The sequence below is a fragment of the Ylistrum balloti genome, unplaced genomic scaffold (genome assembly GCF_031769215.1).
Source record: "Ylistrum balloti isolate Yb309-2 unplaced genomic scaffold, AGI_CSIRO_Ybal_v1 Utg369720, whole genome shotgun sequence".
Taxonomy (NCBI): Eukaryota; Metazoa; Mollusca; class Bivalvia; order Pectinida; family Pectinidae; genus Ylistrum; species Ylistrum balloti.
Genome location: NW_026781940.1, coordinates 461,751 through 489,617, shown reverse-complemented (window position 1 = coordinate 489,617; position 27,867 = coordinate 461,751). Strand labels below are relative to the sequence as shown.

Genomic DNA, 27,867 nt, shown 5'->3' with positions numbered 1-27,867 from the left:
AAAGTCTTCAAAATGGGCCTTCCACATTTCTGAGACAATGAAATTGCGAAAAAAAAAAATTGCAAAAATTTTTACGTTTTTGAGATTTTTGCAGAAACTGACAACCGCAAAAATTGACAACCGCAAAAATTGACAACCGCAAAAATATCCCAATATACAGTATTTAAGTCCACATAGCACATAAAAGTGCAACAGTGATTCTGGCCTAGACAATGGTGCATCTGATATTCAACAGAGAACAGAGCTCCTAGTCTATGTCGGTTGATTACATTGTATATAATACAAAGCAAAACTGGTTTCAAATACAAAAGCAATCTTTTGTAAGGTAAAATTTAATTTGCGTAGCTTGATTAAAGCCAGTTATATGAATTATGTGTCCTTTCAAACTTCCATCTTTTATCATAATGAATTTATTGCTATTTTATCATTTCTAATATATTCATTTTTACCTTTTTTTCACTTTTCATGAAATAACGATAACAAGAATTGCTTTCAGACAGACGGACGGACAGACGGACAGGCCTAGGACATCTGATAATGGAGTGCGAAAAATTTTCTTTTCTTTCATGCAAACCAAAAACAGTGAGGAGTTTATGAAATGACAAACTAGAATTCTATAACTTCTTTCAGGTAATATTGGTTATCAAAGACACCTTGTATTAAAAAAAGTGTGACCTGTTAATAGCAATCAATCATGGAAGGAATTTGATACCAATGATGTTGCCTTGAGAAATTTGTTTGATGCCTACCTCCACTCCTGATCAAGTAAATAAGATACTTTAACTGTCCTTAAACAATATTATCTATGGTAAGTATGACTTAAATTTGTCTATTTGACAGAAGGATGTTTTTTTTTCTTCTCTCCCCCCCCCCCCCAACCCCCTCTTGAATTGATTGTTGTTACATGAACATTAAATCAGGTTGTAAATCTCGTTTTGTGAATAAACAGGGAATATTGAATATGAAAGGAAATCAATATTTACCAATCATTATTAAGTTGTACAAGAAATGGTCAAAGCAATTTAATAACTACCGGCCGTTCATCAAATGGAACAAAACAATACCATCATATTATACTTCATTCGCTGAAACAATATATTTACAATATTTTATTGAACATGGCAAACATCAATATTATGAAGGTAATTTTCGAAAAACATCAGAAATACTTAAACATCTCTAAACAGATGATATATCTTCATGTTAAGAAGTCAGAAAAAGGCGTGGAACGGATTACAAAGGTACTAAACACATGACGTCAACAATGTAAATATGTATTGGCGATTGATGATAAAAAATGCATAAAATTGCAAAAAGTGTCACCAAGATATGTCTGTATAATGAGGAATGAGCAAATAGTGCATAAGATTCACATTTTGAGCGTTTAATAACAGAGATTTTGGTTACACATTTGATACAGGACATGAAGAGATACTGGATATCATCCCAAGTAATTGTAAAGCGATATACTTCAAGGAATTTTACAAATCATTGGAGATCTTTATTAGACCCCAAAAAGTAACTTTTTGACTCTATGATAACCAATTCTCTTAAAAAAAACAACTCTGATTTGATTTGGTTTATCTGAAGGCTAAGACAAAGGTCCTTACTGGGGTTTCTTGATTTTAATAAAAAAAAATATATATATCAATTATTATAATAACTGAAACTTCAGACTTGCACCTCAATAAAGCACAATGCAAAAAAATTGAGAAATTATCAAAAACAATAAAAAACCCATTTTTTACATACACAATTTCTTTTAAAGGAAACAAAATTACATTGGCATAAAACTGTTGTTTTTTAAATATAGAATCAGAATTACGATCTAGAATTTAGTGTTTTATACATCTGTACAGGATATGATTACTTAAGAAATTTTTGCAAATTTTTTCACCTTTTCTTCATTATATAAAAACTTATATGCATAGATTTCAAAACAACAATCTGTAAACAAACAGACTTACATACCACCGTTTTAATGTAAACCACTCAGATATTTTGTCCTTACTTGACATGGGCCCATGGCATCTTATTTGATTGAGACGAGTCCGATGACGAGACTCTCCTATTCGGAGGATTCGGGCCGGAGGATTAGCTATTTAGTATATTTTGTTATATTGTTAATAAAATTATTGATCCTATTTTCGTCTTTGGGTTATTTTGGATGACAGATAGGCCAAGTTATCGTTCCTTATGACGAAAAATCCAAGATGGTGGACACACGTACATCTCGTGAACAGGGGGGTTTCCCACATATAAGCCCCCTCCCCTCTTTTGACACTCTTTTTTTAACTGGGTGTGGGGGCTTATTTGTGGTAAAATACGGTATTTAAAACTAAAAACATTGAGCTGTTCTTTTCTTATGAACATGTCTAACAATTCTTGTTATCTTATATAATTCACGATGAAAAAAAAAAAAAAAAACTTTCATACAATTATGATTAATGAGAGATAAGCAAATTGAAAATAAATTATTTGGATTGTCATCAATTTGATTGATCTTATAAAACTGATATATTTTGTTAATAAATCTATTAAAAATACTTTATCACACACAATATCCATGGAGACGTTGATTGTGGGTCCACCAAAATTTGTTCTGGATTGAATTGTTTCAAAAGTAAATAATTTGTTCGTCTGTGTTATTTGATATCATTTGTTATATCATTTAATCTGATAATTTGCTGTCAGTTGTTTTATCTTAAGAAATTTCCACCGACATTAAATTTAAGGTTTTCAAGAATACCTTTAAAGAAATATTAGCATGTGTATCCGTAGCAAATACAGAAATCTAAATGCTTAATGAATGGTAGTGAATATCTTATGAATATCCTATAATTATCAACACACATCTATAATAAATCTTGAGAATCTCCTACTAAAAAATTGAATTAACTGCTTCATATGTTTCTATCATTGTTGAAGTAAAATAGCTGATTCTACTTTGATAATACAAAAAAAAAGTACAATTTTTATTTGAAAGTTTTTCAGTTTGTTGTGTATTGCGAAAAGTATTTGTCTCTTATCAAGTCTTCAAATATGAATAACATTAATAAATCCTGGTTTCAACAGATATTAAAATTTCATTTTGAAATTTTTAAAGAGAAAAAAACAAATCTTCTTTTACATCTGCTAGTATTTTTAAAGCAACAATTCATAAAGAATATTGCAATATTAAAAGAATTTATATAATTTTCAGGGGAAAAAAAAGTAAAAAAGAAAGTATATATATATATATATATGGCGACATATCCATCTGTAAAATTTGCTATATAGAATATTTTTACATTTCAAAAACTATTATCTCAGACCTGAAAATATAACATTTTATTTTTTACTATCCTATTCTCTCATGTTCCCCTAGTTTGATTTTGTGAAACAAAATATGTCTTAAAATAATTTAGAAGAAAGAATGACATAATTCTGCTAATTAAAGACAGTTAATTATCAACAGAGAAAACAACCCACATAAACAATGGAAGAAATCATAAAGTTTTCAAAACATATTTTCATATTCTTATTTTATTATAATATAGCACTGAAATTATTGAAAATATAGAATTTTGATGAAATAATTGTTTTACTAGCAATACATATCTACCATCTACAGAAAATCTAGCATAATTAAGCTCAAAAATGAAAAATGATGATCAATTTGTGTTTTCCTTGTATTCAAAGCTAGGCAGCAAAATCCCAAAACCAGCATTCAAAAAGCTTAATTACGTATTGCTCAATTCATAGAAGGTAAAATGAATGTTACTTTGGTACAAAAATTAATATAAGGCTCCATTTTCCAAAGGTTCTCTATACAAATAGTATTTTCAAATACAAATATGCTAAACTTCACATGTGTAATTCTTACTGCACAAATATCAAGATTTTAAAAAAATAACAATATCAAATGTGAAAGGTTAAAAAGTTCAACAGGGTCAAAGTGATTCATTACACAGTTTCAAGAAAGTACACCGGCATTAGAAAGGTCAAAGTTCAACAAGGGTGAAAATAATGATAAATATATGTATAAAAATGATGTTTTAATCATCTGAACCACCAAGAGAAATAAATTTCATCACAGAAAGTTTAATGGTTAAAAAAGTCATGATCATTCAGAAAATTTCTTAATTTTTTACAATAGCTTCCTCTAACCATTTTCTCTTTTAATCAGGACAAAATATTTACACAAATCCAGAATGACCTTGACCTTGTGTCACGAATCTTCCTTCAGTGGTGAATCAACATGTGCATCTGAAGAAATTTTCCTGAAACAAATACCAAACTACATATAGATCTCCGGTGTATATAAATGTATCTGTACACTTTTTATGCATGTATGAAAAATAAAAAGTATCCTACTATATAGTAAACACCCACCCCTTGTATAAAATAACAACCCCTCCCCCCCTACCCACCCATCCACCCACCTTCCCCTGGGTGCTTTCGATACACCTTTATTTAAAAAAATGTATCCCCAGATACAACTGTCTGAACTTCCCTTACAAAAATCTTACTATCTTTTCAACTTTTTTTTATCTCTCACAGTCAAGGACAAGCATTACGCACCTTCCACCCCTCCCCCATCCCCCAAATCTTACATCTCCTGGACACTTTTTATACACATGTCTAAAACGTACCCCCATCTAACAAAAATCTTCAATTTTTTTTTATCATTTTTGATTATCAAGTACCCTAACAAGTCACCATATGACTAGAGAAAGACTAGGAAATGTATACCCATCCCAGAAAGACTTAATTCAGACTATTTTCACATTAAGTAAAAAAGGAAATTTTGTTGGTGATAGCTAATTTATTATATTATTTTATTAAACACTTTCAAATTTATTCAGTAATTCTGATTGTTTATTTTTTACAATAGGTGGTTTAACTTAGCTTAACTGGAAGTTTCTTAACTTAACCTGATCAAGAAACAAAGCACTTATTCAAAATACCATATAGTTTACCTTTTCATTACATCATGGAATGTATCTGGAGCTGAATGTGATCTCCCTTTCTGGAACTCTTCTTTTACATGAGACTTGTCCCGGTAGGGATTTCTGAAAGATTTCTGTTTCAGAATACTCTTCACTAATATCTGGAACAAAACAAAGATACATCTTAATAACTTATATCATTAATTCTTTATCTTTATTTTCCCCTTAATTCTCGAGAAAAGTCCACTATAACCTTTTTTGACAAATGTTTCCATTTTTTATCACAAAGAAAAAAAAAGTAATTTTTGTAAACAAAAAGGATATCCACTATTGTAACAATAAAAAAGAGTGTTTGAAATCATTCAAGCTTTACAATCAAAACATTTAAAAATCTTTTTGATCAAATGAATCATTATAAGTCATTTAGCAAAGTAATATAGTTTGAAATATGAATGCATCGTTTGAAATATACATTTATACTATTCCACAGCCATGTTAAGGTCAGCAATCTGATTGTATGTATGCATTATTCCTACATTAAAACTAAACAGCTACACAAAACTGGATTGGACTTTATTCCTCAAAACTGCTAGGGATATATGTCCTTCCATTAAGACAAATTAGAATACATGTAGGAAGTGTGTGTTTGCCTTAGCGGGGTAGACTTGTCTATGTTCGTTTAAAGATGGTCTATAGATAAGGCTTACTTTTTGAAGGCTTAGAAAATTTGAACATGCACAATCTTACAAATATAAACTCGGAAAAGAAGATAAACAATGAGGAAATGTTAATAACAAAGTATCAGTGAAACAAATGAATAAAAGGGCAATAACTCTGTAATTAAAATGATGCAGGACTTGAATTTGGCATACTACACAGTACCTAAGTATGATCAATGTATATACCAAGCTTCAAGTTTTATGTTGATACCTCTTACAGTTTTTGCGATATGCTATGTATCAAAAATTATGACGAATGGACAGGCGGAGGGACAAACATGGGAACAAACAGCCAGACCGACAAAGTGCAAACTATATGATTTCCATTCCAGGAGCATAAAAATGAAAATCACACAGACGATTATCGTGTTTGTTACAGTAATACACACCACAGTTTCAATCTTTGGCACATGTTTCACGACATTGTTGATATCCTCCTGTGTGACGGTAACCAGAATGCAGTTTTCTTCCTCTGTGGGAAGTGGGAACTCACCATCCTTCGTCACCCAGGGATGCACCTATAAAACATAACACTGCAGTATATTAGAACAGAACACTTACACTTGTTAGTGAGACAAGGGCATGTCAACCATTTTAGATTGAAAAGAATTTTGAAAGTCTCAATATGCCAGGTCTAATTAATGAGTTAAGATCAGGCAATATACTAATTTGTGGTAAGTCCATCTGTATTTCTAGCTGTCCAGGAGCATTGCTGGTCAAATCCATTCCGATGTCCTTAAATAAGCCCAGCCTTAGACCCTCTAGGATAAATACAGTATTGATAGGAATTGGCTTACTTCCAGCATTTTAAGTTTTAACTATTTATAAATTATACATATTTAATTCAACATCGGAAAAACCTGCATATGCTTTTAAATGAATTAGTTAGTATACCTATTTTCAGAAAATCAAGACAAATTTGTCATTCTGTGTTACACCATAAATTTGTCTAAATATATATACATGATGTCAGAATACAGAAGCCTGATGCGGAAACATGCTGTTAAGTCTGTTATTTTGCAGTGGTTCTAATTTTCATGATTTTCTCAGCTGTATTTCAACCACAAAAATAAGGTTTCAGTCAAAATTTAGTCCGAAATAGATTATTTACTGCAACAAGTATTTTCCTGCTCCATCTACAAACTGATTCTGAGAACTGTAAGTGATGTAAAGACATTTAAAATTTACCAGTTTATTTAAAAACTTACTGTAGATATAACTTTCATTAAGCTTTGGAGGTAGGAATTCATTTGGCAATGTAGAACTATATAATTTATAATACTTGATATTCCAGCACGTCATGATTCACAGCAGGGGAAATTAATCATGCATAATTTTCAAATTCACTTAAACTACAAAAATTCAGTCCAGCATAAAATACTTAGACGGTATAAGATATGGGATTTGATGTTGTATTAGACAAGATGTCGGAATTCTCAGTTGTCAGACTAGACAGGTTCTTGTGTAGATGTATGTGTACCTTGATATCAGGCAGAAGAATTCTATTGTTCGGGTCTTTTTCCAGCATCTTAAGTATCAAATCCTTCATCTGCTCCGATATCTTAGGCCTGAAGTAAAAACAACAGCAATTCTATCTCAAACATCAAGGGAACAAAATTACAAGATTTTGACTTTTTATTGTGGATGGATATCAATTATAACTGAATCTAGATTTATCAAATGAAGAAAAATTGCATATGGCTTCTTAAAAATGAGTTTTTAGCTTTGACTTACACTGATGGAAATGTAACTGGGTCATTCAAAATGCGTCTGTGTAAACCCATAATGTAGTCATCTTTTGGAGGGAAAGGAACCTGTCACAAAATATAACAGCATCTATCTATTAACACTACAACGTACCGAGTATCAAAGACAAATTTTTAATGATGGTGTGGTCTCAAATGGCAAATAAAAGATGCAGCGTTAATATCAATTTTTAAAAATGTCACTAGCAAACATAAATTCATAAGCAAAAGATCCCAGTGGGATTCTAACACCCACCATTGAATGATCTCTATTGGTTTTATGCAAGACAGATATTTTCTTTACTGTTCTCTTTGTCTGCCTTTTTTACTTAATCATTTGATAGCAAGGGAATCTGACATACGCAATATAAGAAAGACCTAACACAACCTTTCTGAAAATAGCAATAACATTCAAAATCTAAGATTGCCATCTGTTCTGAATAGACATAAGATTATATGGACCAAGGGGAACCTACATATCAAGTCTGAAAAGTATCCTTCAAGTAATTCTCAAGAAATGGTGATAACAAACTGAAACTGTCAAAATCCAAGATGGCCACATGTCAGCCATTTTTTTTTTATCAGTCCCATAAAAATAAATAAATGACCAAGAGGAACCTTTACATGAAATTTGAGAAATATCCATCCAGTTCTTTTTTTCAGTAAATAACAATAACAAACATTCAATTTCAAAATAAAAGATGGCTGTCTGTCTGCGAATTTGTTTTTCCTGATCAGTCCCATAATCAAAAGGGCACAATTAATGACCAAGGGTAACCATGATATAAAATTTGAGAAATATCTATTCATTTCTCCTCAAGAAATTTCATTTTCAAAAAAATCCAAAATTGCCACTGTCAGTTATTTTATTTTTCTGATCAGTCCCAAAATCAAACAAGTACAATTTGGGAAACATCTAGTACTTTTCAGGAACAGCGATAACAAGAACTGTTTACAGACTGATGACAGACACACCACAGACAAATGGTTATAGAAACAGCCCACTATCTGATGTTAATGGGCTTATTTAAAAAAAATGGATATGTCAGAACACAAAAACAGAGAGTTTATCATCATATAACTGCCTGTTACGTAGTGAAACGTAACTGGCATTATAAACATTTGAGAATTTTTTTGCCTGCACCAGTCAAACACGGAGTCATAAATTGGAAAAACAAATTGGCTACCCAAGTTTGATCTTGCCCTCTAAATTTTCACCATAAAACTTTAAAAAATGTGATTTTCTGAGCATATATATATTTTCTAAACAATTTTCATTTCATCTGTGTGTTAACGAAACTTGCCTCAAAGCCATAAACTTTGCTTGCCAATATCAAGGCTCGCAACAATAAAAGATTTGTTTAATAAAATCCCGTATAAAACGAAAACTCGTTTAAAATCATTTATCTGCCCATTTTAAAACTAGAGACCTTCAGATTTTTAATTCTGATTTTCATATTTTTTAATTTATTTTGAAAATGAAGTGTTATATCTTGAAAAAAACAAAAAAGGGAACTTTTAACAGTATTAAGCATGAACAAAAAAACCTGAAACATTTGGAAAAAGAAAACAGTAAAAGTATTATGGATACTTGTGTTCTATACCAGTAGTTCAATTGTTGAAATAAAAGAAATGTACAACACAAATGTCAAACTGAATGACTCTAATTATTAGAGATAGAAATATATTATATGACAATACCTGTCCAAACACAAAGCTATATAATGTAATTCCCATTGCCCAAATGTCTAGAGCCTTCCCTCCGAACTCTTCTTTGCCATCTGTAAAGGAGACAAAAAACATCTGATCACATGACAATGAAAATAATAATGTCCATTGATTGGACAACTGTGTTACATAAGTCTGTCTATTACCAGCACGAAGAAACGAATCAGAATTTTTTTTTCTTCTTCTATTTTTTTTTTTTTTTTTTTGAATTTTTATATAAAACTACAAAATGTCTGTAAGACATGAATGCCCCCGCCCCCCCCATGTGAAATAATAGTGAAAGGTCTGAAAGAGATGATTTTGTTAATTTGTATGCAACTATGTACAACTTAAGTTTCATACTTAAATTGACAAGTTGATTTAACGTACATGAATTTGGAATTTTGTTCTCTGGAAAAAATGAGGGAGTATATTAGTTCCTTATGCCTTAAAACCCAAAAGTACCAAATTATGTAGAAATAAGATGATGTTCCTCTTTTTTGAGTTATCTCCCCCTGGTGGCCATCTTTTTTTAGAATGCCGAGAAATTCAACACTGCATGAGGTCTTTCCATACTTGATATTTGTATGAAGTTTCATGAAAATTGCCTTCCGAATGAAGTTGTTAGGTGGTATATACTGATTTGGGACGGGACGCGACGGGACGGGACGCGACGGACGGACATGGGCAACGCTATATGCCCCCGGCCATAAATGGCGGGGGCATAAAAAAGAAACTAGATGAACTGACATAACACAAATGCCCATTCCTATAACAATGGAGAAGTTTTTAACTTTTTGATGTTATTACATTTGTAAAGAGGAATACTCCTGACTTATCAGAACAAGTCATTATAATTCTTTAAGGTAAATGACCATTTTCAAACCAGAACTTGCCCAGCATATTGACATTATACAACTACATATCAAATGACACTTTTATATCTGTATCAGTTTAAGAGTGAATGAACAGATATAAAATTTTAACAGAATGACGAGCAAGGGTAACAACTGAATATTCTTCCAAACATGAAATTCAGATTTAAGACTTTGAAAGCATTGTCTGGTTTTTACCTTTAAGTGTCTCTGGGGCTGAGAAGGCAGGGGTTCCAGCTGTGTTAGTGAGAGATATATCTGTGCCTGTGAACTCATTACTCACACCAAAGTCAGCAATCTGAATAACAGTACAAACAATGATTTAATTAAATTTTAACCGACATTTAAATGAACGGTACCAAATTGTTGGAAAAGACAGTGTCAGTAAAGTTAGGGTTAACAACAGAATTCTTATGAGAAGCCTGAAGGCAAATACAACATCAGATTATTGCCAAGGCTTAAAAATTTTTTTACAGTTCTTTCTGTTAACTTTGTTTTCATGGTATCTAGTTAATTAAACTTTATTAATTTTACAACAATTGTGAAACAAGGGAGGAAACTGGAACATGCAGGGATAACCTACGTGAACTAATATGTGACCCCAATACCTTGACACATCTGTTCTGGGAATCAAAACTTATGTGCCCAGGTAAAAGTATGTTATCACATCTCCACCTGACCTTCTATCTATTTTATACAATCTTTTTTGTTTAAATGCCTGGAAACTAACAGTCTCTGCAAGACCTTTTTTCAGTGTATAATTTTGGATTCCTGATGGCAGATCAGGGAGTCCAGTATGGTTGTGGAAAAGGTTTCATTCCAGTTATTTTCTGTAACAGTTCTGACCTTGATGTGTCCATCATCTCCTAATAGCAGATTTGACGGTTTGATGTCCCTGTGAATTATCTTCTGGAAATGCACTGAAAAAAAACATAAATAAATAAATAAATAAATAAATAAATAAAAAATAAAAAAAAAATTTGAGTGCACATTCTACAAAAAGATTTGAAAATGTTTTTGAAAACGGCAATATAACTACAGTGTTACACAATAATCCTGACTGACTAATAGAAATCAAAGTTTTTCCTCAAGAAACATTCTCTGTCGTAAAACTTATATCACATTTTTTATATCTATATTGTAAGCATAATGTAAGTAAATGAGGAGTCTTTTGGTTCGTAATTGTGGAGGATCATGATGGGAAATAGAAATTATCTGAACTGGTACATGTGGGAACGGTATAAAGAAAAAGGGACATAACTTTTGTAACTCTGAGTCCAATTTACTGAAAATTAAATTCAGGTGGGAAAATCAATCATTACAGCAGAGCTTAAAAAAATTCAACAATAATTATCTTGATTACCATGAAAAAATAGAAATCTCCGAGATAATCACAATAAAAAATACAAAATTCCTTGACTATAACAAAAAAAAACCTGAAGATGCTCTTGAAAAAAAGAGGAAAATCCTTTGATTATCAAAAATCTATATATAGAAGGCATATCTTCCTCCTGTATGGCATCAATTATCAAGAATTACAACACATAGTCATTGCTAAACAGTGTTAACTACGTACAGTATTCTATACCAACAACGATGTCCCTGAAGTATCTCCAGGCAGTGTCCTCTGATAGAGGAGTGGGCGTCGGCACCTCCAGTACCTCCCTAAACAGGAGTAAAACAGAAAAAACACATTTAATACCTTATCATACGATTGGCCAAGGGTACAATCCATTTTTCAATTAATGAAATATTATAAAAACATTATTCCTTTTTGTGGGGAATTTTTAAGCCCTCGAATCAAAAGGCATATTGTTTTTGTCTTGTCTGTTTGTCTAATGTCAGCTTTAACCTTTGCCTATAACTATTGCACAGTAAGAGGTTGGGTCTTCCAAATTTGGCATTTGTGTGATCCTTGTGACAAGAAATTTCCATAGGTACCAAAATTTCGGCCATGTTACCTTGATCATGACCTTTGACCTACATTTGAAATTTGAAAAAAAAAAAAATTTCAAAATGAAGACAATGAAGTGTTTTACAAAGTGTGCATGCAATTAACACATGGCTTACACAGTACAGCTTTAATGTCCCATTTCAGAATTGTTGCAACCAGGGCCATAGTGTTTTATAATCACATCTTGTGTTCCATTGATTTTGTTGGTAATTTTAATCAACAAATTCTGAAGTCCACAAACTGTTAGAACTATCGAAAGGAAATTTTATTGAGCTGTAATTGTCCATGAAAAATAAAGTGTCCACAAAACAGAAATGTTTGGGAAAACCACAAAAATTGAACCCCACAAAAATACATTATTTAACAGTAATGTCACACACATTGTGTACCTATATACCAGTGTAGATTCTGATATCTCTGAAAGGGCTCTAATGAACCCTGTGTACTATATACCAGTGTAGATTCTGATATCTCTGAAAGGGCTCTAATGGACACTGTGTACCTATATACCAGTGTAGATTCTGATATCTCTGAAAGGGCTCTAATGAACCCTGTGTACTATATACCAGTGTAGATTCTGATATCTATATACCAGTGTAGATTCTGATATCTCTGAAAGGGCTCTAATGGACCCTGTGTACCTATATACCAGTGTAGATTCTGATATCTCTGAAAGGGCTCTAATGGACCCTGTGTACCTATATACCAGTGTAGATTCTGATATCTCTGAAATGGGTCTAATGAACCCTGTGTACCTATATACCAGTGTAGATTCTGATATCTCTGAAAGGGCTCTAATGGACCCTGTGTACTATATACCAGTGCAGATTCTGATATCTCTGAAAGGGCTCTAATGGACCCTGTGTACCTATATACCAGTGTAGATTCTGATATCTCTGAAAGGGCTCTAATGGACCCTGTGTACCTATATACCAGTGTAGATTCTGATATCTCTGAAAGGGCTCTAATGGACCCTGTGTACCTATATACCAGTGTAGATTCTGATATCTCTGAAATGGGTCTAATGGACCCTCTGTACCTATATACCAGTGTAGATTCTGATATCTCTGAAAGGGCTCTAATGGACCCTGTGTACCTATATACCAGTGCAGATTCTGATATCTCTGAAAGGGCTCTAATGGACCCTGTGTACCTATATACCAGTGTAGATTCTGATATCTATGAAAGGGCTCTAATGGACCCTGTGTACTATATACCAGTGTAGATTCTGATATCTCTGAAAGGGCTCTAATGAACCCTGTGTACCTATATACCAGTGTAGATTCTGATATCTCTGAAAGGGCTCTAATGGACCCTGTGTACCTATATACCAGTGCAGATTCTGATATCTCTGAAAGGGCTCTAATGGACCCTGTGTACCTATATACCAGTGCAGATTCTGATATCTCTGAAAGGGCTCTAATGGACCCTGTGTACCTATATACCAGTGCAGATTCTGATATCTCTGAAAGGGCTCTAATGGACCCTGTGTACCTATATACCAGTGCAGATTCTGATATCTCTGAAAGGGCTCTAATGAGCCCTGTGTACCTATATACCAGTGTAGATTCTGATATCTCTGAAAGGGCTCTAATGAACCCTGTGTACTATATACCAGTGTAGATTCTGATATCTCTGAAATGGGTCTAATGGACCCTGTGTACCTATATACCAGTGCAGATTCTGATATCTCTGAAAGGGCTCTAATGGACCCTGTGTACCTATATACCAGTGTAGATTCTGATATCTCTGAAATGGGTCTAATGGACCCTGTGTACCTATATACCAGTGTAGATTCTGATATCTCTGAAAGGACTCTAATGAACCCTGTGTACCTATATACCAGTGCAGATTCTGATATCTCTGAAAGGGCTCTAATGGACCCTGTGTACCTATATACCAGTGTAGATTCTGATATCTCTGAAATGGGTCTAATGGACCCTGTGTACCTATATACCAGTGTAGATTCTGATATCTCTGAAAGGACTCTAATGGACCCTGTGTACTATATATCAGTGTAGATTCTGATATCTATGAAAGGGCTCTAATGGACCCTGTGTACCTATATACCAGTGTAGATTCTGATATCTCTGAAAGGGCTCTAATGGACCCTGTGTACTATATATCAGTGTAGATTCTGATATCTATGAAAGGGCTCTAATGGACCCTGTGTACCTATATACCAGTGTAGATTCTGATATCTCTGAAAGGGCTCTAATGGACCCTGTGTACTATATATCAGTGTAGATTCTGATATCTATGAAAGGGCTCTAATGGACCCTGTGTACCTATATACCAGTGCAGATTCTGATATCTCTGAAATGGGTCTAATGGACCCTGTGTACCTATATACCAGTGCAGATTCTGATATCTCTGAAATGGGTCTAATGGAAACTCGGATACCACAAACATTTTCTGGTATACTCTACATAAAACTGTCACAAAGGAAACATTTAAGAGGGTCAAAATGTAACATCCGGAACATTTTAAGAAACATGTTAGCTGCAACATTTAAGGAAAACTCTCCATGTGCTATAAAAGCCTCCTGAATTTGTTCTGATTTTCCAGTATGGTATTGATAAAATTTCTTCACAAAGGCCACCAAGGTTTACCATAATTTTGTTAGTAGTAGGCTGTGTAGTGAAAGTAGGAGGCTGGCCTGCCGTGTACGTGTATGGAACATTATTACGGAACTGGATTGGTGTAGGCGGCCAAATCATCAAAGTAGCCGGTCAAATTGGCTGGCAACCGGCTCTTATGGAAAACCCTGGGCCTCACTAAAAATTATTTTTCAATTATTCCATAAACTATATGTTAAATGGAAACCTATGGTTAGATGTTATCATATTTTCAAAAATATCATGAATACTCACCCCTTTTCAAGCAGCTCAAAAACTGAAAAAATAATTGTTAAAAGATATATACTAACAATTCTTTCATCGAAATAAATATTTCTTTCTTCTATCAAAAGTGTGCTGCAGTTTAATTCATTATTTTACTCTGCTGTCTCTCTTTCTAAATTTGCATCGAAGGGTGCTATTCTCTTGTTTCTTAATTTAGATACCTGTAACTGAGAGATTTGCTATTGATTGAAAAGTATTGTTTTTACTTATTAACAAGAAATTTCCTTTTTTGGCTTCACGAGACTTCACGACCCTATGGTCAAACAACTTTCCCAGCTGTACCAGTTCTGAAAATAAAACATTTTCTAATCCATACACTAAATTTAGAAATTGAATTGCGCAACTCACCCATATATAAATTATCCTCGTCTGGATCATCTAACACTTCAACCAATCGCACAATATTTGGATGATCAAGTTTTTTTAGAATGGCGATTTCTCTATACACTCTTTCCAAGGGATTCGGAGGGTGTGCCATAGGTTTTCCATCTCTTGCAGGGGGTCGCCCTATCATTAGACAAAATAAATAAATCATCTATTCTACAAATAGCAACAGTATTTTCTTTGAAGATTTTTTTTACAAATGCTGAACTTTCCATGATAACGTTTGGTGAGAGTGAAATTTTCTAGTCTATTTCCTCATAAAAGGTAAAGAACCATTTTAACCATATCAAATTTGTATTCAATCACAAGGAACTCACAAGTTTATTCTAACTTTCAGTTATCTTTAGTACTTACGAAAGAAACCAGCCTTTTTCATCAGCCGTTTCTTTGATAAAATTTTCATTGCCTGAAAAAGAAATGAATACAATCAGTGATCGCTTGATAAGAAAAACTACAAGTCACGCACAATCATTTAAGCCAAAGACTGTTACAAGTGATCCTTGAGGAATCAAATTGTCAACACCCATCTAAGGTCGTAAGAATAAAACCTCAAACAAAAAATGACCTTCATAAACAACAATTTCATTATCAAATGTTTTAATGAGGATGAAAAAATGGTGAATTTATTTCTCACAGGCTCTGATTTGTCCCACTAAATTAATTATGATAATTTCTATCATTGGAAACATAACATGAGATTATGATACACTGCTTGGTAAAACTGACATAAACCGAAGAGCAATATTGAAAAACATTTATGGAATTAATTACTTTCAACTGCTGTGTTAAAGATCAAAGTATGGCATTATCACAATTGTGAGCATATGGAAGTTGATTAACCTAGACCACTTTAACCTTGACCTTTCAGATTGTCCTTAAATTAATGTCAAATCCAGGACCTAAGGAAATCAAAAGACAAAATTTGAAATCATCTGTAAAGTCCTTTCTGCGGTATAGTAATAATAACAGATAACAGGAGGTGACAGAAATGTGTAGTTTTTTTAAATTAAACTTTCCAGTACTAGAAAATGTCTATTGGACAGGAATGTCTTTGTTCCAAGTAAATCAGAATCTGATCAAATGTACTTTATATTATGTTACTATAGAGTACATATATATGAACTAAATGTCATTAGAGTTTCTCAAGGGTTGTATTATACTGTCCATCTCCATTTCTCCCCAATGAAATGATGCAATACATGCTCACCTCCCTACCCTAACCCCCACCCCAGCCCACCCTTAACCCCCACTTTCTCCCAATGAAATGATGCAATACATGCTCCCCTCCCTTCTCTAACCCCCTCCCCCACCCCCACCCCATCCCACCCTTAACCCCCACTTTCTCCCAATGAAATGATGCAATACATGCTCCCTTCCCTTCTCTAAACCCCTCCCCCACCCCCCACCCCATCCCACCCTTAACCCCCACTTTCTCCCAATGAAATGATGCAATACATGCTCCCCTCCTTTCTCTAACCCCCTCCCCCACCCCATCCCACCCTTAACCCCCACTTTCTCCCAATGAAATGATGCAATACATGCTCCCCTCCTTTCTCTAACCCCCTCCCCCATCCCCCACCCCATCCCACCCTTAACCCCCACTTTCTCCCAATGAAATGATGCAATACATGCTCCCCTCCCTTCTCTGATGGAAGCATAAAATAAAAACTGATTTACATTTACAAATCAGCTTTTTAATAAAAGGCATAAAGGAAAATATGTGTACTGATACATGTAAAGATGGACTTTGCATTATGTCAGACTCTGAATTTAAGTGTTACACTTCTATTGAATTTGAGTCTGTTGTGTTTTACTAACACAATAATTTGCCTGAGTAATTAAAAGAATATTTCAAATGAGACCTTCACCTTTGGCCTGGTGACCTTGACCTGAGGTCAAGCAACTTGTCATTTGATTTCAACTTACGATACTTTATGCTATAAAATATTTACCAGTAAAATATTTCAAAGTTGACATTGACCTTTGACCTGATGAACTTATTCTGTGGTTGCCCGACTTCTAATTTTTAACTATGATCTAGTGACCTTGACCGCTGAAGGTGAAAAGCAATTGAAAACTAGCACCCCTGTGGAGAAAGTCTTGAGTAGATATTTAACCAATTTTCTATCAATTAGTAACAGTGACCTTAACCTTTGATCCAGGACGCAAAAATCACTCCCTTTCAAAAGAAGAATTGAGTGAAGTTTTAGTACAGTTAATCCCACAGAACTTGAAATATTGTTCCAAAACAAAAAAATGGACAGACAGTTAAAGAAACCTGATTACTATAGAACACCTGCATCTTTGATGTGGAGCACTAATTAAGAAAAGAAATGAATTTTTCATTTTTCTTTCATTTCATCAACATCGAGAAAAAAAAAAAAAAAATGGACTGTACTGTTCTTCTTCCAAATAGATACATGGGAATCAATTACTGTCCTTTGTACTATTTTTACAAGTATCACCATCATAGACAGGTTTGCAATAATGAATCGAAAGAGAAGAAAATTACCAGTGTTAGCATCATATTTCCCCTTATTACATATCATGTTTATAGTGTATGTACTCCGGTAGCACTTCTCTATACTCACATAATTGAAGTCCTCTTCTTCGTTGTAAGCTAATTTTACAATACCATAGGATCCCTGCAGAATAAGATATCAATCAACATCCAATAAACTCTTGTAATTTTCTAGGAAATAATGTATCATGTAAGTTATTACAAGCAGCTTTATAACCTAGATGATTAGAGGAATGTTTAAAAAAGTCTGGTCCAGATATTACGACCAATATACCAGTAGGAATTCCAAACAATTATCTTGACAAAATTGGAGATAAAAAACCATTATAAATAATTCATACATTGATTTTGGAGAAAGTACATTATATGTTTTAGATAGATATTGAAGTTATATGAAGATAATAAATCTAATTCGTAAAATTACTTGGGTAATATCATATATATGCTCATATTTTCTCAAGGACTGCAAATGAATTTGATGTCAGGTGAGCTAAAAACTACTTCCTGTCTACATACATCTATTCTTGAAAAGTGTAACTCAATCTCCCCCTCTGAAGTATAGGTCAAATTTGAAGTTTTTTCATGTAAAACCAATTTTCATGATGTAATACTTACCATAACTTTAGTATGCAAATATGGTACCTACACCCATCTTTGTATCCCAAAAACAAAATTTTAAAAATCCTGCCCTCCCTACGATCTCATGAGCCATCACAACAGAGACATAGAGTTATCTCCCATCCTCGAAAAGCCCTTATGGAGCCCAACTGAGGGGCAGCAAGTCAGGAAAGGATGAGAAGAGGATAGGGTGGGACTCCATAAAGTTATGGTAAGTATTACATCATGAAAATTGGTTTCTACATGAAAAAACCTCAATTTCATTTCAGTAATAATGACCATACCATAAGTATGCAAATTCATCTTACCATAGTGGTGACTTGAAGCCAGGCAACTCATCTAGCACAGCAGAAAACATTAGGGAGGGGAAAAGGAGTGCCAGAAGAGTTGGGAGGGCCTAACAGAGTAAGAGTAAGTGCACAGTTACTTACTGTGCCACAACAAGCGGTCCCAACACATAGAGACCTTCAGAGTGGGAAGCTAGGGGTCACAGATAAAAATCTCTGAAGGTATCCCTGCCCCGCCAGAAGGCTGCAGACATTAACTCCTGAAAGGAGGACCCATTGAGGAGGGCCCAGGATGCAGCAAGGGCCCTGACCTCATGAGCCCGCCCATGCCTGATCATCAGAATGCTTGTAAGCATACTTAATGACCGGGCAAACTCACCTAGAAACCGAAGGAGAGGAGATATCTCGTTGTTCCCTGTTTGATGGGCAAAAACAGACGGGATTGAGAACATACCCCCCCCCCTCCTTGACTCCATGCTTTAGCTGAAGAAAAGCAAATTTTGCTTACCTTGCCAATCTCGGTTTTAAGCTGATACTGGTTAAGTTGAACGAATCCGTCGACATCTGAAATTGACACACGCCTTGTTTCCATGGTTGGGCGTCGCTTAAGGCGTGGTGAAGCGTTTGGTGAACTGTACGGGGAATGTTGAAGTGTTTTGTGAGGTCTTTCTACATTACAATTGTCTTCTGAATGACTGTACACAATTTTAGGTGTGTGTCTATTAGCAGCATTTGAAGTTTGAGTCACATTTTGATTTACGCTTTCAACAACTTCCAATGATGCTACTGATTCATTTGATGAATTTTGATTATCTCCCTTTGATGAAAGTGATTGGTGTGCTAACGAATGTGAAGGTGTATCAGGCACATACAAATGTCCTGTGGAGTCTGTTAAGGAGGATATGCGTAACTGACGACCTAGTCGACTTCCTGTATGTGTCACTGTGTCATCTTTTAATCCACTTTCATGTCTTTCATCACTGTCATCATTAAAGCTCCTTACCGAATCAGATGCAGGATTGGAACTCTTTTGTGTTAGAGGAGATTTTGAATATTGTGAATTAGCACCATTTTCTGTCAAAGTTCTATTCTTAGCTGACAACACATTCTCCTTGTCTTGAGCAATTAAACTGTGGTCTACATCTTTATGGTCACCAATGGCCTTGACATCTTTCCTTGACCAAAGGTCATTTGAAATCACTGCAGACTCATGGCGAGATTCCTGAGAGTTGTACCCTGAAGTGTTTGGCTCCTGGTCCTGACTTTGTTCCAGGCGACATTTTCTGAAAAAAAAAAATAAATAAATGAATAAAAAAACCCATTAATAAGCATGAATTAATTCTAGAAATTACAGGAATACAATTTGGAAGTTTGAAAATTTTTCATTTGATTTGTATAGTCTGAGTTGTAAGAGTATATATCATTAGAGTATATTCCAGCTCTTTCAAGGGATATGCCACTAGTGTAACCTCATATAAGGATAAGTAGCATTAACAAGTAACTGGCAATGTCACTTTCAGAATAAACTTCCCCCGTGTATTTTTTTCTGTAATTCATCTGCATTGACAGAAAACAGCTTCATCTTGGCACATGCATTAATTTTCTGAAATAATGACTGATAATTTTTTTCTCTACTTGATAGGATTACTATAAATGATTTTCATTGATAGTATTCTAAACATTTATAAAGAAAATGAAACAACTTTGCCATGGTATCAGAGTGGAGACTTGAAGCTAGATTTTCATGAAATCTGTATGAAATTATATGTATATACATCACGTATGCAGCTGAATGCCAATATACCTGAGTAAGGTATACACGCTTCAGACAAATAGTGATGAAGTTTATTAGAGTGAATTTTCAACAAATGTCACAATGTAATGAATACAAGATCAGATGTTTGAAATATAAGCTGTATTATGGCTCCTGACATAGAGAAAAAATATGGCTTGCCACTGAGTTGTCTCACTTTTTTAAAAATGTATCATCCCCAAAAAATATAACTCATGTTTGAAGACATTATTGAGTATAAATTCTATTTAGAGTGACCTCCCTTGAAAATTCATCTAAGGGTACAACCTCTTAAGTATATACCTCGTACATAATATATTCACTTTTAATCACTCATCCATTTACACTTTATAATCCATGATTGTTCAAATCTGTCAATAAGTAAAAGAAAGAACAAATTAAAAAAAAACAAAAAAGAAAACAAAATATCAGAAGATTCAAAAAGAAGTAAGTAGTTAAGATACTGACAGACAAAGACAAACAGAGACATACAGCAAATAACAGAGACAGTGAGACACTTTGAGACAGAGACAGACAAAGAGAGGAAGAGAGAGAGAGAGAGAGAGAATAACAGAGACAGAGAGACACTATGAGACAGAGACAGACAAAGAGAGGGAGAGAGAGAGAGAGACAGAGAGACAGAGAGACAGAGACTGGGAGAGAAAGAGAGATACAGAGAATAACAGAGACAGAGAGACACTATGAGACAGAGACAGACAAAGAGAGGGAGAGAGAGAGAGAGACAAAGAGACAGAGAGACAGAGACTGGGAGAGAAAGAGAGATACAGAGAATAACAGAGACAGAGAGACACTATGAGACAGAGACAGACAAAGAGACAGAGACAGAGAGAGAGAAACAGAGACAAAGATTGGGAGAGAAAGAGAAAAAAAAAGATACAGAGAGATACAGAGAATAACAGAGACAGAGAGACACTATAAGACAGAGACAAAGAGAGAAAGACAGAGACTGGGAGAGAAAGAGAGAAAAAAGATACAGAGGGATACAAAGAATAACAGAGACAGAGAAACACTATGAGACAGAGACAGACAAAGAGAGAGAGAGAGAGAGAGAAACAGAGACAAAGATTGTTAGAGAAAGAGAGAAAAAAGATAAAGAGAGACACTATGAAACAGAGACAGACAAAGAGAGAGAGACAGACAAACGGGCAGGCAGAGAAATACAGGGATAGAAAGAGAAAGAAACAGAGAGAGAAAGCATGACTGAGACAGAGAAAGACATCTATAGCACATCAGCACTAGCATGAGCATGGAGGATATTATTTAATCTGAATAATTCAGTCCAAAAATAATGACTTTCTTGATCAAATTTAAAGACAATTTTGTGATCATTAACTATTCCATCAACTTCTTCTGATTATTTCTGACACAAGATTCTGACAAAGTGGTCAACATAATCATGAAGATAATACATAGTGGACATAGCCATCTTCTGCTTGACACCGTTCGTCCCTACGGAATGGACATCTGCCCAGCTTATCATCAGATATATAAATCCATAACTGAATTTGTGACGGATATCTTTATAATAGTAACCATGTAATCAAGACCGTAACAACTATTAGGGGCACATTTTAGATATTCATATATGCATAATTCAAACTATATGTGACTGTATCTTTTTCATTACATCTATTTCCACTGCAGTTTTCAATTTTCGTTAAAAGCTTAAACATTCACAATTTCTGAGTGCCACCGAGATCAATTAATTGATACAGTCTATCGATGATAACCACGCTGAAATATATTTTTTATTTACTTGCCGAATTTCTTCAATGCTGTGGTTTTCCCCTTTCCATGAAAATCACACTATACCAAGTGAAAAAATATGACTGCCACAGGTTCTTTTTCACACGTATCAGATTACACCCAGTGATCTTGAGATTATATTATATACCATATTCACGACACAAATGCAAACCTGGTAGAATAACTGCCACAATATACTGAGCTTAAGACTAGTACCCAGAGCCCCTTGATTAATTGAGAAGAAGCTGTTAATAGATTTTAACATATTTGGTCCCTGTGACCTTGAAAGTGGGTCTAGGTCGTTGATTCGGACTAACTTAGTCGCCCTACATCCCAGCATGCTACAGGCCAAATATAATGATAAACTTTATTTATATTGCATCAATTGTGAAGCAATTTTTTCCAATATCAGCAGCTTGGACTTTTTGCTGATTAATGAGAAATAATTTAAATAGAATGTTTACACACAAAGATGGCGCACAACAGTAGGTGCACAACAGAAGGCCTACGATAAAGGAAGAAACACGCTGGCTATATGTCGATCATCTTCATTCACCCTTCGTGTCAGATGACCAAAATATCTTGACTCGCATGACATGGCATTTGTGTAGTCTTTATACAATAGCACCAGTGTATTGATATACCTGCTAATTACACACGTTCATTAAACCTTATCAGCACCAAACCCTGTAAGTTATACCATATTAATCAATTACTACCAGTAATCATTTCTGAGGTCTTGATTTTTTTTTCTTTATATAAAATCTTCAGCATTTATATATTTTTTCATCCTTGTTTTTTCGAAATTTATTTCATATTCAAAAATGATAGTAATCTATCAAAAAAATTTTGAAAAATAAATATGACCGACTTTTTTAAGGTGAGTAGTGGTCTGCCACAGATTAATTAACAAGCCTAGTTCAGAGACTTCATTCTTATCAAATGACAATTATCTTTGTTCCCAAACACAAAAGAGTTCTCAATGGGAGATAGGAAAAAAAACAAACAAAACATTAAATCCTATCTACTAATTGTATCAGAAGATTTCCATAAGATCACCTTGAGAAGTCTTCTGGTTAATCAATTCCAGCTAATTAACAAGATATTATCAATATTTAACATTTCTTTTATGTGTGCCATGTATTTAAAGAAGCCGTCTTCATATGAAAATCAGCTCCTAATGTTATGAAATATAGATTGAGCAATTACGCTTCTACCAATCCGTGGTCCAGGAGTGGTTATATCAATTTCCAATGAACTTTGAATATGAATAAAGGATTAATATTATACATGTACACAGTGTATGTATCCTTTTTTTTTCTTTCTTAAATAATGAATTATTTTTTCAATTTCCAAAAACGTATCACATTTACCTAATAAGGCTATCAGGGTAAGTGTTTAGTGTATCTGAATTTAGACATATTTTTTCACAAACAATATTTCAGGAACGGAATTTGACACATAACGCGTATATTTTTCTCCCTCATATCACGGTTAGCTTTAACACCAGTCTGTTATCCTTTGTTAGGGTTAGGTTGTCTTTTTATGTGATGAAATCTGTTAAGAGAATCTTAAGACAAGATAATGAATTGAAAGGCAAGATGTATACAGAAATTTAAGATATTTGCTGTATCTGGATATACTGGTTTAACAAACGTACCTGGTAGAATTCATATAGTTTATCCCATTGAAATTTTCCACACCTGCCACAATGACGAAAGACAAGTCTTCGTCATTTTCCATTCTGTCTGAGTATCAAGTCATATACAGTTTTTGTTGAAACAAGTAATTTTCTTCACAGGAATGTGGAAAATAACTTGACATATATGAACCGTAACGACTATCGTAAACCAGGATATTATGAAAAATAGCACAGTTTCCGAGATTGTGCTTACTTTGTTGATCAGTGACACCAACATCACAACCTTAAACAAATCTGTTCTTTGAGGCAGACTAAGTCTGTTTGAATTTCACTTTAACTCAAAAAATCACTGAACCATGTAAACAAAAACATTAAGATACTTAAAGTAAATGCTCTTGTCAAATCATATAATGATTTGTTAGCTTCCAGCGTATTAAATTTCAATTTTTTTTTTTATTTTTCAATGTAAATTTATTCACTTAAATAGAAAGAAAAATACACACTTCTTTAAGTGCATAGAAAATGGTTTTGATCAGTTTTTCCTTTTAAATTCAAACTACAGAATATGTATCTGATAAAAACATGTCTAATTCATAAGTTGACAAGTAATTTCTACAACAAAATTTAATGTTTATAGAACCTTCCCAAATTGAAGGCAGGTATAAGGTAACGCCACACCTTTGTACTGCCAAGTACAATTATCTATCGAAATGTGCCCCACACTTCTATACACATACACGCTATTGTCCTAAAGGCAAAGATTATCAGTAAAACTATACATCATAGAATCAAGTAAGTTCTATGCAAATTGAGAATTTAAAGGTAGGATAATGTCAACAAAATTTGTTATTTTCTGTCAACGATTAAATTTGAGTATGTCCATGGACACAATAACCATGAACGTATGAAGGAGAAGTTTCAGAAATTTCTGCTTTAATGACTCATAATTGTGCAAAACATCTTTATATAATTTCTTCCCAGTTTTTCATATCCCAATATCCTTCTCCCCCCCCCCTCCTCCCTCAAAAAAAAGTGTAAGAAGAATGCATATTGAACCAAAAATATGCATCACTTTCAACCCTGCAGTGTTGGCTCAAAAACTCAAAAACTCATATCAAATCCCACATATGAAATGTTCACCACTGCCATTTTTAATCATCTTGGCTTTGAGACTTGATTGCAGTGTCACCTTAAATGACAGCAGCGTTAGTTTATCTATGTATATTGCCTACCAGTATACACAATACAATATAATTACAGGTATATCGTTCTATTATTGACTTACTATATATAGACGCTACCTTTCTCTATAATTACAAAGTATGTTAATGTTCCAGATGAAACCAGCGACAGTTTTATATCAACCTGATTCAGTTAATTCTGCGTTACATTAGTCAATATATCATAACCAAGTAATAGTTTTTTAACCAAAGTTCAATTACAAATATTTTCCATAAGTTTAGGGTTTTTTTTCAAGTTGGATGTTACACATCTATTTCAAGTAGAAAGTTAAGTTTAAAATTTACATCCAGAATTTAAAATCAACTAATATATATAAAAATACATCAAATTTTAGATACAACGAAAAATGACAGTTCCAAATTTGAGGTAAATATTAAAAAAAATACCATGAAAATTTTAAATATTTGTTTCAAAGCCATTCTGAAAAAAAAATTATCAAATTTAAACAAATCTTCATTTTATTTAGGATGTGAAAAGGGTTTAGGTCATCTACACCACCATGTTGGTTTTAGAACAAGTTCAATACACAATTTGCAGAAATAAAATGAACAATGAAAAATGAAATTGGCCAAAAAGTTTTTACAATGAAAAAAAATAGATGTTTTACAATTCTATTCAAATGTTATGTCAAAATTATTCAAAAGAAAAGGTATTTGATAGTAATTCTATGTAAATGGCAAACACTCAAAGAGATATTTACCTGGGGGTGTATAATTGTACTATATATATATTTTTTTTTTTAATGCTATTTGGTAAAGTGGAAGTTTTCAGATAAATGTCTGTTAAGTTTTTGATCGTCAATTTATGAACATGTCATTGATTTTAACATCAATAAGCCCATGATACCTTTCCACAAATAAGTATCTTACTTACTGGTGTTCTCTGACAATTTTATTTGACAAAGAAAGCTTATCTATTGACGTCTAATCAGCCCAAATCCTGACTTTGAGTCAGAGACTCCCCAAACCCCCACCCCTCCTTCCTTATGGGGTTAGACCACAAACTTTACCAAATAAGTTGCTGTTATGTACCTCAGTTGAATCAAACATGTATTACGATCAGATCTGTGAAGCAAAGGGCTTTTACGCCTCATGCTCCGACAGTAAAACTGTATAAGTGTATAACGCAAAGATATACTTTAAAGCCACACCTTTTAAAGTGATGTGAAGTTCAATCAACCATGACAACCTAAAGAGAAAAGTTGCGCTCTCGCGGTTTTATTTGGAAATATACCATCCATTAATTTCAATTTAGGAAAGAGTACATATCTGGGTGTATGGACTCCACATTTCTGTGGTCACAAAATTTATATTGACTAACCAGAAAAAGTCCTATTAAGCAGGATGTCAAATGTTCACTAATGACAGAGTTTTACAAGCGAATCATTATTCACAGGTGTCATCACAGCTAATTAGTATATCTGTAACAGCATTTCAACCTCAGTAGTAAGATATGACAAATAACAAACATGGCCATATATCACCTTATCCTGATAGAAGACACTATTAAATATTGTGGTGTGATTGCACTTCCTTGTTCATATTAAATATTCCACGACATATCATTAACACTTACAAAATTTGTCAATTTGTCATATCCCCACCCCCTACTCCACCCCCATCATTTATATATCTTATCCTACTTTCATAAAAATTTCCCCTTATAATATCTGTATCCGCCTCAACATCTATTTTTGGTATATGTATCCTGTCATCTCCTATTAATTTCTACTTGTGAAAATTTTCTCTTTCGACAAGCAATGGAGAATTCAGCAGGAGAGATAAAGGTATCTAGAGAGGTGGGAAAGAGCGTAGATAGGGTTAAGAATATCCATGACTACAATATCAGATTAGATTAAGCAAAAATAAATGGTGATGGCTCTTCTACCCGAACCTCTCTTAACTAGTATAGGGATGTCCGTATATATATGTAACCCTCAGCCCAGCTCTTCTCCCCGAACCTCTCTTAACTAGTATAGGGATGTCCGTATATATATGTAACCCTCAGCCCACCTCTTCTACCCGAACCTCTCTTAACTAGTATAGGGATGTCCGTATATATATGTAACCCTCAGCCCAGCTCTTCTCCCCGAACCTCTCTTAACTAGTATAGGGATGTCCGTATATATATGTAACCCTCAGCCCAGCTCTTCTCCCCGAACCTCTCTTAACTAGTATAGGGATGTCCGTATATATATGTAACCTCAGCCCAGCTCTTCTCCCCGAACCTCTCTTAACTAGTATAGGGATGTCCGTATATATATGTAACCCTCAGCCCAGCTCTTCTCCCCGAACCTCTCTTAACTAGTATAGGGATGTCCGTATATATATGTAACCCTCAGCCCAGCTCTTCTCCCCGAACCTCTCTTAACTAGTATAGGGATGTCCGTATATATATGTAACCCTCAGCCCAGCTCTTCTCCCCGAACCTCTCTTAACTAGTATAGGGATGTCCGTATATATATGTAACCCTCAGCCCAGCTCTTCTCCCCGAACCTCTCTTAAATAGTACAGGGATGTCAGTATATATATGTAACCCTCAGCCCAGCTCTTCTCCCCGAACCTCTCTTAACTAGTATAGGGATGTCCGTATATATATGTAACCCTCAGCCCAGCTCTTCTCCCCGAACCTCTCTTAAATAGTATAGGGATGTCAGTATATATATGTAACCCTCAGCCCAGCTCTTCTCCCCGAACCTCTCTTAAATAGTATAGGGATGTACGTATATATATATGTAACCCTCAGCCCAGCCCTTCTCCCCGAACCTCTCTTAAATAGTA

General features: G+C 34.1%; 1 protein-coding gene across 1 annotated transcript in view; it reads right to left on the bottom strand.

Moving 5' to 3' along the window:
- Positions 1-4,210: 4,210 nt before the first annotated feature.
- The window catches only part of LOC132565373 (calcium/calmodulin-dependent protein kinase kinase 1-like), a 101,080-nt gene continuing 77,423 nt past the window's right edge, over positions 4,211-27,867 (bottom strand). The window contains exons 4-17 of the mRNA XM_060230011.1: positions 19,153-19,927; positions 17,810-17,863; positions 15,573-15,624; positions 15,183-15,341; positions 14,805-14,826; positions 11,554-11,642; positions 10,824-10,897; positions 10,176-10,275; positions 9,097-9,176; positions 7,385-7,464; positions 7,131-7,218; positions 6,040-6,168; positions 4,962-5,092; positions 4,211-4,262 (exon numbers count right to left, since the gene is read on the bottom strand). Of these exons, the coding sequence (XP_060085994.1) occupies positions 4,211-4,262; positions 4,962-5,092; positions 6,040-6,168; positions 7,131-7,218; positions 7,385-7,464; positions 9,097-9,176; positions 10,176-10,275; positions 10,824-10,897; positions 11,554-11,642; positions 14,805-14,826; positions 15,183-15,341; positions 15,573-15,624; positions 17,810-17,863; positions 19,153-19,927 (1,885 nt within the window). The remainder of the gene's footprint in view (positions 4,263-4,961; positions 5,093-6,039; positions 6,169-7,130; positions 7,219-7,384; positions 7,465-9,096; positions 9,177-10,175; positions 10,276-10,823; positions 10,898-11,553; positions 11,643-14,804; positions 14,827-15,182; positions 15,342-15,572; positions 15,625-17,809; positions 17,864-19,152; positions 19,928-27,867) is intronic.